The sequence below is a fragment of the Procambarus clarkii genome, chromosome 47, assembly GCF_040958095.1.
Source record: "Procambarus clarkii isolate CNS0578487 chromosome 47, FALCON_Pclarkii_2.0, whole genome shotgun sequence".
NCBI classification, from domain to species: domain Eukaryota; kingdom Metazoa; phylum Arthropoda; class Malacostraca; order Decapoda; family Cambaridae; genus Procambarus; species Procambarus clarkii.
The window spans coordinates 24,056,518-24,067,914 of NC_091196.1; the positions used below are offsets into that span (position 1 = coordinate 24,056,518).

General features: G+C 48.4%; 2 protein-coding genes across 4 annotated transcripts in view; both read left to right on the forward strand.

The window, feature by feature from the left end:
• LOC138350773 (uncharacterized) overlaps positions 1-11,397 on the forward strand; it is a 128,622-nt gene that overhangs the window by 70,321 nt on the left and 46,904 nt on the right. For all 3 annotated transcript variants that reach the window (XM_069302139.1, XM_069302140.1, XM_069302141.1), the window contains exon 4: positions 7,740-10,122. In XM_069302139.1, the coding sequence (XP_069158240.1) occupies positions 9,415-10,122 (708 nt within the window). In that variant the 5' untranslated portion in view covers positions 7,740-9,414. The remainder of the gene's footprint in view (positions 1-7,739; positions 10,123-11,397) is intronic.
• LOC138350878 (testis-specific H1 histone-like) lies at positions 5,873-6,406 on the forward strand. Its single transcript, XM_069302325.1, has one exon. The coding sequence runs from the start codon at positions 5,873-5,875 to the stop codon at positions 6,404-6,406; it is 534 nt and encodes a 177-aa protein (XP_069158426.1).

Here is an 11,397-nt window from a genome sequence, read left to right on the forward strand (position 1 = left end):
CGTGTACACACTCCAGCTTGTGCTAATGTAAACAAGACCACGTGTACACACTCCAGCTTGTGCTAATGTAAACAATGCCACGTGTAAAGACGCCAGCTCGTGTGATATGTAAACAAAGCCACGTGCAAACATTACAGCTCGTGTTAATGTCAACAAGGCCACTCCTAAACTCTCCAGCTGGTGTGACTAGGAAATAAAGCCACTTGTAAGCCCTCCAGCTTGAGGAAATGCAAAGAAAAGCCACTTTAAACACTCCAACTTGTGTTTTAATTGTGTTCATCTCACAGCATGTAGTTAGTTCCTCGGCGTTATTGCTGTCTCCACTCTACATTTTTTCTTCATAGTGCATGGAATGGTGTAAGCGTGCTTCATTCTCTTGGCTGTGTGGGTGATATCCTCTATATCCGTTTCTCTCTCCCTCCCTTAATCCTCTCTCTCTCTCTCTCTCTCTCTCTCTCTCTCTCTCTCTCTCTCTCTCTCTCTCTCTCTCTCTCTCTCTCTCTCTCTCTCTCTCTCTCTCTCTCTCTCTCTCTCTCTCTCTCTCTCTCTCTCCCCCCCCCCCCCACCACCACCACCACCACCACCACCACCCTCTGCCCCAAGGGAGTGGAGGGTTGAGGAAGGAAGGGTGAACGGAAACAGGAACAGGGAGAGTGGTGAGTGGGAGAGAATGGGTGTTGGGGGGAGGAGGAGGAGGAGGGAGGGTAGATTTTTTAACTATCCCACAAGTTATTATTATTATTTTTTAGCCATTTTTATCGTAATTAGGCTCCTCCCACACGTCCCTCCCCCCCCCACTCCCTCCTCCTTCATCTACCCCTCCCCCTTCCCCCCCTTCCCCCCCCATCACAACACCTGGCAGTGTTCGGGTAATGGTTCCGGTAATGGCCCCCTCTTACCCCTCCCCCACCTTCCATTACTTCTCTTTCTACCTCTTACCCTTTCTCCCTACTCTCCCCCTCGCTCTCTCTTACCCTTCTCCCTCCCCTGTATCACAGTTCTATTATGTGTTCGTTAATTATTTACCAAAGTGCGTAAAACATTCGTCTGTGCTTCGTAATTGTTCTGGAGGGTGGGGGGGGAGGGGGAGGGATTTTAAGGGGGTGTAGTGTGGGATGGGAGGTGTGGGGGGTGTGGGATGGGATGTGTGGGGGGTGTGGGGGTGTGGGATGGGAGGTGTGGGGGGTGTGGGGGTGTGGGATGGGAGGTGTGGGGGGGGGAGGTGTGGGGGGGGAGGTGTGGGGGTGTGGGAAGGGAGGTGTGGGGGGTGTGGGGGTCTGGTCAGGCCCAGCTGGGTTGGGGTGTGTATGATATGTTGTTGTTGTTTTAGATTTAGCTACTCAGAACGAAAGGTCCATGTAGCACAGGCTATGGTGAGCCCGTAATTGAGTTCGGTTATTCGCGATAACCTTGTTACTCTGATATTTGGGTCAAAGTTTTAAGTGGAGGTGGGGTTTCCTCCTTTTTCCCTGTTTCTTTTTCGCTTCTGTTTTAGTCGTTGTGTATGGTACTTGTTGTTGTTATAGATTCAGCTACTCGGAACAGGTTCCAAGTAGCACGGGCTATGGTGAGCCCGTAACTTACCTGGCACAGGAGCGGGGCAAGTAGCACGGGCTATGGCGAGCCCGTAGTGGACTTACCTGGCACAGGAGCGGTACTGGAGGTGTGGGCCACCGGACACCTATTTATATTTCTTGATGGTGACGAAGGTGTTGGTTAGCGTAATAACTCCATACATTCATGATCAAGTCTTGTTCGTGTCTCAAATTGTGACTCTGATTTCCCCCTTTTCGTCCCGTGTGAGATAAGGCTTCGAACCCCAGGTTCCAGGTTCGATCACGAAATAATACTTAGTTCAACAGGTTTAAGCCAGGGCGGTCCGTTAAGGAGGGTGCCATAGGGATATCAGGGGGTGTCAGGAGGAGATGTCAGGAGGGGTGTCAAGAGGGGGTGTCAGGAGAGGGTGTCAAGAGGTGTCAGGAAGAGAGCATAAGGATAGAGCCCCAGTAGAGCCAGATTGCATGGCGATTAATCACAATTGAATAGAGAGTTTTGAAAGCAATCAATATGAGAAACATGGTCGTGAAGTCATTGCTTTAGGGCGACCCACAGCTAAGGCAGGCAGGGGGCCCAGGAACTAGCACTCAACCCTACCGGCACATCTAGGTGAGTTCACACGGTGCCGGATGCATGCTGTCTGGTCCCCGTATTTGTGCGTCCTTTTTCAGACGTGTATTGAATGTTCGTGTGTTTTGTTGGTTTGTGGGCGTGACGTGGGTGGTGGATGTGGGTGGGCGTAACAGGTGGGTGTGGGTGGAGGATGTGGGCGGACGTGACGGCGTTAGTGGGCGGGTATTTGAACCAGGTGGGTGTCTAAGGCGGGAGAACGCGAGGTAGTAGCGTTATGGTTGAATAATTAGGACGGACAGATGGACGGATTAGCTAGTGGAAGTGAAAAGGGACAGTGGTGATGCGTCGGTGTAATTGATGGAGTTGAGGGGTGGTCACAGTAGGCTGATTGTTATAATGATTTGGCGCGCCCCACTCTGTGGCCAGGGGGGTCTGTGGCCAGGGGGGTCTGTGGCCAGGGGGGAGCTGTGGCCAGGGGGAGCTGTGGCCAGGGGGAGCTGTGGCCAGGGGGAGCTGTGGCCAGGGGGGGCTGTGGTCAGGGGGAGCTGTGGCCAGAGGAGCTGTGGCCAGAGGAGCTGTAGCCAGGGGGAGCTGTGGCCAGGGGGAGCTGTGGCCAGAGGAGCTGTAGCCAGGGGGAGCTGTGGCCAGGGGAAGCTGTGGCCAGGGGGTGCTGTGGCCAGGGGGAGCTGTGGCCCTGACGTAGCAGGGAGCCAGGGTGTATTAGTGGGCGATGCGTGGCTTCTGCAATGTAGTAATCACGACATCGGGCCATTAGACGTGGTTGATGGTGGCTGTTCCCGCACGAGAGAGAGAGAGAGAGAGAGAGAGAGAGAGAGAGAGAGAGAGAGAGAGAGAGAGAGAGAGAGAGAGAGAGAGAGAGAGAGTAGAGAAACGTGGGAGAGTAAAGAGAGAGAGCGTGAGAGGTAGGAAAATAGTTATCTTTGAAGGGAAGTGTAAATGGGGGTCAGGGAGGGACATGAAGAATAAGGGAAGTGTCTGAAGGTACTCACAGAGGAAGGTGCTTTTGGGATTGAAGATAATACTTACTAAATAGTTAGTAAGCACTTGTGATGACCTTAATAACCCGCCAGAGATTGACAGCCATTAAACCCAACACCAAACCTTGTCTCAAGGAGGACACTAGACGCACAAACTCCTTATATTTTTGACGGCACGTGCAGGTGTGTGTGTGTGTGTGTGTGTGTGTGTGTGTGTGTGTGTGTGTGTGTGTGTGTGTGTGTGTGTGTGTGTGTGTGTGAAGATTTTCACCTGATGACTGCACAAGCGCCTCCTTGATTAGGAATCGGTAAGACAGGAATGTTGTTTCTTAGTTTCTTAAGAGTCAGACTTGATGCTTGGGCTGGATGTTGTGTTGATGAGGTCATCACACTCACACACACACACACACACACACACACACACACACACACACACACACACACACACACACACACACACACACACACACACACACACTCTTCCGGCGGGTGGAGGCCGCTGGGTTGGTCTCCGGACGCTCCCGGAACGTCTCATGTATGCCGTGTTGTAGAGCCTGTTAGGGCATATGGGGTCTATACCCTCCATTATCATCCTGAACACCAACAACGGCCACTAGAGACAGGTGCTCTCTTATGCCCCACTGCCAATCACCGAGGCTGGTGTCTTCATATACAAGACCTAAAATCTAAGACATGTTGCCTCCGGTGGCCTCGTCATATTTAAGAGATAAAATTTAGCACAATTGAATGTCCTTTACGAGTATAATTGTGTAATTTAAGCAGTTTAATTATTGTTGTTGAATCATCAGCTATATAAAGATAGGTGTTTTAATTGTAATTTGAGGGAGGGATAGTGATGGAGAGAGACGTATGGAGGAGGAAGGACGAGGATGTTGTTGTTATAGGTTCAGCTACTCTAAACACGTTCCAAGTAGCACGGGCTATGGTGAGCCCGTAACTTACCTGGCACAGGAGCGGGGCAAGTAGCACTGGCTATGGTGAGCCCGTAGTGGACTTACCTGGCACAGGAGCGGTGCTGTGAGGGGACGAGGAGTAATTCCACAATTACCGATTGTGGAATAGGGAAGACGGTGACGTGGAGCGGTGGGAAGAGAAAACAGAAAACGGAGCACGTAAAGGAGAGAACGGAGGACGCGGCATGTGGTAGGGTGAACTAAATTAAAAAGAAGGCAGGGGGGGATTAAAAGGTAGAGGCATGTATTTAGGGGCGGAGGGGGTAAGAGTAAATAACAGGGGGGGGGGCGGGAAGGGGGAGCCGGGGAGTCAATTTACAGGATTAGCCCCGGACAAACATACACCTTCTCTCCCCCCCCCTCCCTCACTCCCCCCCGTCGAAAAATGACCTTTAAACAATGCGTTTGGTAATTATAACGTCATGGCTTGATCGATTATGGGGCGAAATGGGCCAGCAGTATCATCATAGCCGGTAAATAACGCCAACCCTGCCACCAACCATGTCGCCACCACCCCAACTACCACTACCCCAACTACCACAACCACCCCCGCTGCCACCTCTACCACCCCCTCCGCTACCACTCTTTCACTTGAGACATCAGCGACAGCAGCATTTGTCGGTTCAGTGGTGGAGATGAGTGTGAGGGAGCATGAGGCAATATCTCCTTCAGAATAAGGTGCTGAGGAGCGCCCACACTTCCTCTGGGTGCCGATGAAATACAAGGGCATGTGCTCCCTTTCTCCCCTTCACAAATAGGTGAACACACACACACACACACACACACACACACACACACACACACACACACACACACACACACACTCAGGGGTGTATGGTATGTATGTGTGCAAGTGTGTGTGTGTACTCTGCTAGGTGAGTACAGTACAGGCAAACTGTCTTCCCCTTTCTCTCTCTTTTTAACTCCCTCTCGCTCAGTCTCCTTTCTTCCCTTCCTTTTAAGGCCAACCTGTTCTCCCAAAGCTCTTCAGAAAATTACTCCCAGTCATGCAATTCTATTTAAAAATCAGTATTCAGAGATTTTCAGGTATTAACCGGTGCACTATTTCAAGCTGCAAGCCTTTGTGATGGAGAGTGATTGTGAGTATGAATATATGAATGAGTATGAATATATATATATATATATTGATTTTCCTTTTAAGCTCTTGGTTGTAGAATGCATGAACCTTTATTGGGAGAGAGAGAGAGAGAGAGAGAGAGAGAGAGAGAGAGAGAGAGAGAGAGAGAGAGAGAGAAAATATTAGCAGTTCCCAGTCAGGATAACCATAAACTTGGCAGACAATTAAGAATAACTGGAAGGGTTGAATGTTGCATCTGGCGATACCATGCCCATGGAGGAGGATGTGTGTCTGTGTATGTATTAACACGATGTACTGAACGGGGTGAGAATAGCTTGAGCTACCTCATCCCTTTGTGTGTATTTTACCTCAATAAACTTATTTCAATTTCAATGGAGGAGGAAAGATAATGGAGTAGCAGGGAAACAGGAGGAATCAGAGTGGAACAACAGGAGTCCCACAGGGAACAGCACTTGGAACCCTTTAGTTCTCTGTCACTGATTTAACTGGGTTTTTCAGAGTGATCCAGTTGGGTATTTCTCACACCATCACCTCGAGTGATGTGTGTCTGACGTCGGAGTAAGCGCAAAAGCTTACGCTACTAATTCTCCCTGAAACATAATCCGCTAATTGCTTTATATCGAGGTTTCCTAATTACTGCTGGGGTGAGCAGGAGTCAGCAGTGAAGAAGCATGCTGTGTTGTCCTTCCAAGGCCCAGGACTCGAACCTGGGTCGTCTTTTGCGAGGTATGCGCGCTGGGAGCGTCGCTCGCTTCACCGCAGGCAGCGTCGCCCGCTTCACCGCAGGCAGCGTCGCCCGCTTCACCGCAGGCAGCGTCGCCCGCTTCACCGCAGGCAGCGTCGCCCGCTTCACCACAGGCAGCGTCGCCCGCTTCACCGCAGGCAGTGTCGCCCGCTTCACCACTGGGAGCGTCGCCCGCTTCACCGCAGGCAGCGTCGCCCGCTTCACCGCAGGCAGCGTCGCCCGCTTCACCGCAGGCAGCGTCGCCCGCTTCACCACTGGGAGCGTCGCCCGCTTCACCGCAGGCAGCGTCGCTCGCTTCACCGCAGGCAGCGTCGCCCGCTTCACCGCAGGCAGCGTCGCCCGCTTCACCGCAGGCAGCGTCGCCCGCTTCACCGCAGGCAGCGTCGCCCGCTTCACCACTGGCAGCGTCGCCCGCTTCACCACTGGGAGCGTCGTAAGCAAGAAAGAAACAGCATTGTAATTATATTATTATTATCATCTATATATTAGGGTATGTTTAGTATGATTCCAAAATGAGGGGGTCGTTATTATAGTGTTATATTGAAACGGCAGCACAGATACTAAGACACAAGTACGGAACACGTTCACGTGTTCTAACGACCAGTATAAACACAGTTAAAATTGTGTTTTGATGGTGTTCCAGGCGGCTCTAAGGATCGCTGAAGGTCGAGTGCGGGTGTTTCCATGGTGACGAAACGTCGTTGTGGAGGAGGGGGGGTACAAGCCAGGGAACCTTGTAAGGAGCCCCCTAAACCCCCCCCCCCCCCCCACCTCCACTATCTTGGTCGTAAGCTCTTAACAATTACGTAACTGCCTACACCTTACTTTGCTCCTCAGCTCTCTCTTGCCTATTTATTGCCTGTCTCTACCTCTTCACACACCATTTGGTCACCACTTGGTCCGGGAGACATCTCCCGACACGCAGGGTGCAGTTGCGCCTCCACAGATCTCCAGTATCATCTTTTGATACTGGTAATGGCTCGAAAGGGCCACCACTTACGGGCTATTCATGCCCGTGCCACCTCTTGGGTGGCTTAATCTTCATCAATCAATCAATCTCTTCACAATCGACTTGATAATGGTCCAACACGGACCGAAACGTCGTCGTCCCTTCAACTTCTAGTGTGTGGTCTGGTCAACGTAACTGCCTAGTTTCTGTTTACTACTGAACAGGTACATCAGGTGAAAGGATACGTGCCTAACCATTTTGTCCTGACTGGGTATCGAACGCAGGATCCCCGATTGTGAGTCGAGAATGTAGGCCACTGTATCTTAGCTGAAAATGTGACAGGATGCGCCTACCAGTCGAATCTGAAATGCCCAGATAATACTTCGTTTAAAATTCATATAGAATTTTTTTTCGAGTAATGGAGGGTTCTTAGACAAGGCCGATGATGAGTCTGAATAACGTGGCTGATTATATGATGCGTAAATCACACATCAGAAGATGAGACGACGACGTTTCGGTCCGTCTTGAACCATTATCAAGTCGATTGTTTCTTAGAAAGGGCATCGGCTTCCTTTCCTATACGAGGCCACTGAAGATAATGTTCTGGTAAATTCAGGTAAATACGATAACTGCGGTCTTCGAATCAAATCAGAGTCATTCGATCAAGCTAATGTTCGCACGCATTTAATTTAGTTGACTTAAAAATACGCGATAATAGTCAAGTTACACGTCATAATAGCGGCGTAACATATCATTATTATAAGTATGTGTTGTGTAATCTAAGTTTAGATTTAGAAATTAGAGTTGTCAGTGATTTATATAATTTTGTTATTTCTGTTTACAGGTTATGGAGACGTAGAGACGCTGCCTAATGGAATTATAGCCATTAAAAGGAACAATGTTGAACAATTAAAGGTTGTTCAACCTTACCGTCAAGTTGTGTAACTATTCCTGCTGACACAAGCTGGCTTGGCTGGCCGGTAGGAGGAACAGGAAGATGATCAAACACGCCAAAATGGAGACAGATCGAGGCGATGACTTGAACCCTCTGGGGTACTGACCTGTAGTGTGGTGAGGTGTGGTGAGGTGTGGCGAGGTGTGGTGTGGTAGAGTGATGGTGGCTTCCTTGGCATGACACAAAGTCCCAGCAATTCTGAATGCTTTGTTGTGTAGTAAGTTGCACCTGACAATATCCCAAGTGACTTTCACCTTTTCCATCCCTTCCCCCTTGCTCGAGGTTCCTCGGTACCTGAACCCTGTGTTTTACCGCTCTCAAACACCTCTTCCTCCTCCTGACGGGGTCGTGCCTGGACCAGAGTTACCGTAGCGCCCTTCTCCTACCCCCTCTGCTGCGACGGTCATCTCTACAGCAGTTATTCACCATTTGTCACTCCTCCAGACCCACACACTCTCTCAAGCCTCATAATCCTCATCCCACCTCACTGGTTGAAGCTTTGTTGTTGAAGCCACAGAGTGAGAGAGGTAGAGATAGAGAATCTCCAGTATTATCCACAGAAGCCTTTCTCTCTTAGCCCCACTCAAGTCATTGCAGTGCTGCCTCAATTAAGAACACGGGAATAAAGAACACCTTAGGCCCATTGGCCTGTACGAGGCAACTGCAATTTATAATTTCGAAGTGAAAACTTTTATTTTCGTGTGTGTCTCCTTCCACAATTCCCCCGGCGTGTTTTGACGTCACGCGCCCGAGAGAAACATCTCTTGTGTACAAGATTTAGTCTGCGGCTTCTCGCTGCTTTGGGATACACGATCCAGTGTTACGGCGTCTGCCCCACCTCGCCTCTCCGTGCCTCTGTGTGCTTCGGTGCCTTCTACTGTAGTACGTCGGTGCTTACTCTCTTGATTCTCCTGTGGTAAAGGTCTTGGGGGGATAAGAAGAGCGGCGGACATTTCCTAAAGCGTTCTTCAATATTTAAAATAAATTAATACAGCTTGGTAAGGACCACAGTGAACCGTGAAAGGTATTAAAGAAGGAGACGGAGCATTTCAGTGTCTTAATACAGTGCCCGTACAGTGGTAATTAAGCACCTGTGAGTATTCAAGTGAATTGTGACGTAAATTCAGAAGTGTTCTTAACCTTTCTAGTGCGCAGAAGAAGGTTAGTAAAAGAGAGGTTTACTGCCTTATTAGGACTTCGTGCAACCACTTAGACGATGCTCTCAATTGTGTTTATCTACAATAAGACAGAATAATGTACATTCACTCCCTCAGAATCTGTTAAATTACGTGTTTTAAAAGTTGCAAACACAGGACTGAGAGTGACAACGAGCAAGTGTAGACGATAACGGGTGTGCGTTATACGTTCCTGTAAAGGACAGACTCCTAACAGGGACACGAACATAGAATTTAGTGTAAAATAAGACCACATCTAACTTGGATTTCTTGTCGCGGTGTTGGTTGACTTACGGCCGCTTCTGATGGCTCTTGATGACCATTAAATTCTGGTGATCCCTTACAACCCCCTCTGGTCCCCTGGAAACCATTCGTAACAATAATTGACGATGGTGCGGGTATCTTGGGGTGGCGAGGTGGTAATAGCTGACCTCGCCCACGTGGCTGGCGAGGGCGGCAATGGCGGGGAAGGTGACCAATCACGCCCATTCACCGGCCCCCCAACATCGTCCAATACCACGCCCTTGACCGTCACGCCCACCACCTCGGCCACGCCCTCTGAAACTCCCACGGCATCTCCAGCACCCACGTTGTCGACGCCTCCCACCGTCTCGCCGCCGCCTCGAGCTCCGACGGCCATAGTGGAGGCCTTGTCTGACGGAGACGAAAGCGCCATCTCTACCTCCTTTTCAGACGATCACAGGTCGCTGAGAAACGACCTTCGAGACGAGTTCAGTTCCCCGCGACCCCGCAGTCCACGCCGCAGACCTGCGAAGAACCACATCCTTAAGCTCGCCGCCGACGATGACAACAATAACGGGAACGGGAATGGTAACGGCGACATTACCATCAGTAGCGATGAGTACCGTAGATTCCTGACGCTCAAGGGAAGTCCCCCTATTGCCAAGACTATGACCAAGGAGGCTTCCAAACCCATTCCCAGCGCCCCTCCAGAGGACGAGATCTTAAGGTCTATGGATCGCATGCTGGCCACTCTGAGTGACTTGGAAGATGATCTCGAGCCTATAGACGGTGTCGAGACCGAGTCCGACTCTGATTCTGACGAGGCCGAGGCCAGACGAGAACTGCTGACTGACGTAAGTGCTTACGAGTTTATATTTTGTTTGTAAATACTTGTAAATTAATATATATATATATATATATATATATATATATATATATATATATATAATATATATATATATATATATATATATATTAATATCAAATATCACCGAAAGGGTAATATTAATTATTCTAACAAGAAGCTTTTCAATATTTCTTACGTTTTTCTTCACTGTCGAGGGTAATTGAAAAATTAGCTCTCCAAAATTCATTTTTTACATTTAAATTTCTGGTCTGACGCCTGGAAACGTTTCGTAAGGCTTCTTACATTTTCAAAGACTTGGTTTACGCATAACATACATCATGTTTCTTATTTGTTTGGGTGAGGTGAGGTAAACCTCACCTCAAGAAAAACGTAAGGAATATTGAGAAGATTCGTCTTAGAAATATTAATATTACCCTTTCGGTCATATTCAACAACATATGTTTAAAGGAAAAACTACTACCAAACCATACTAACCTGGTTTAGTATATTTTAGTATTATTTAGTACATAACCTGGTTTAATTTTACAATTTCTGACAAGATTACAGATAACGTATACTGATGCGACACGTTTAGCGTTTCTAGTCTATATATATACCAATAATGTGGAACGTAACTCTTATCTGGAAGGTTATTAAGGCCACCACAACCGCTTATTGACCAACCAGCAAGCATAATTTAAGTCCTGAAGGAAGTTCAGAACTAAACTAAATTCACAGTTTATATTTACAACGAAGCTGTTATACCTTTTGGTGTATATATCCCTTGTGTATTTTAAGCATATATATATATATATATATATATATATATATATATATATATATATATATATATATATATATATATATATATATATATATATATATATATATATATATGCGAACAAGCCTGAATGGTCCCGAGTGCCGGCGGTGGGGTGGTTCAAATAGCCTCGGCTATCACCTCATTATGTCCGGTCGTGATGGTCAAGTGGATTAAGGCGTCTTGTACATACCAGATGCGTTGCTTCTGGGAGTATGGGTTCGAGTCACTTCTGGGGTGTGAGTTTTCAGTTGCATATGTCCTGGGGACCATTCAGGCTTGTTCGCATTTGTGTTCCTCACGTGTTGCCCCAAAGAATGAGGTGATTTGGTAAAATGCTATGCCCAAGATAACTATCCGAGTGCCGGCGGTGGGGTGGTTCAAATAGCCTCGGCTATCACCTCATTATGTCCGGTCGTGATGGTCAAGTGGATTAAGGCGTCTTGTACATACCAGATGCGT

Coding starts and splice junctions, on each gene's coding strand:
- LOC138350878 (XM_069302325.1), top strand. CDS start 5,873: ATGCTGTGTTGTCCTTCCAAGGCCCAGGACTCGAACCTGGGTCGTCTT.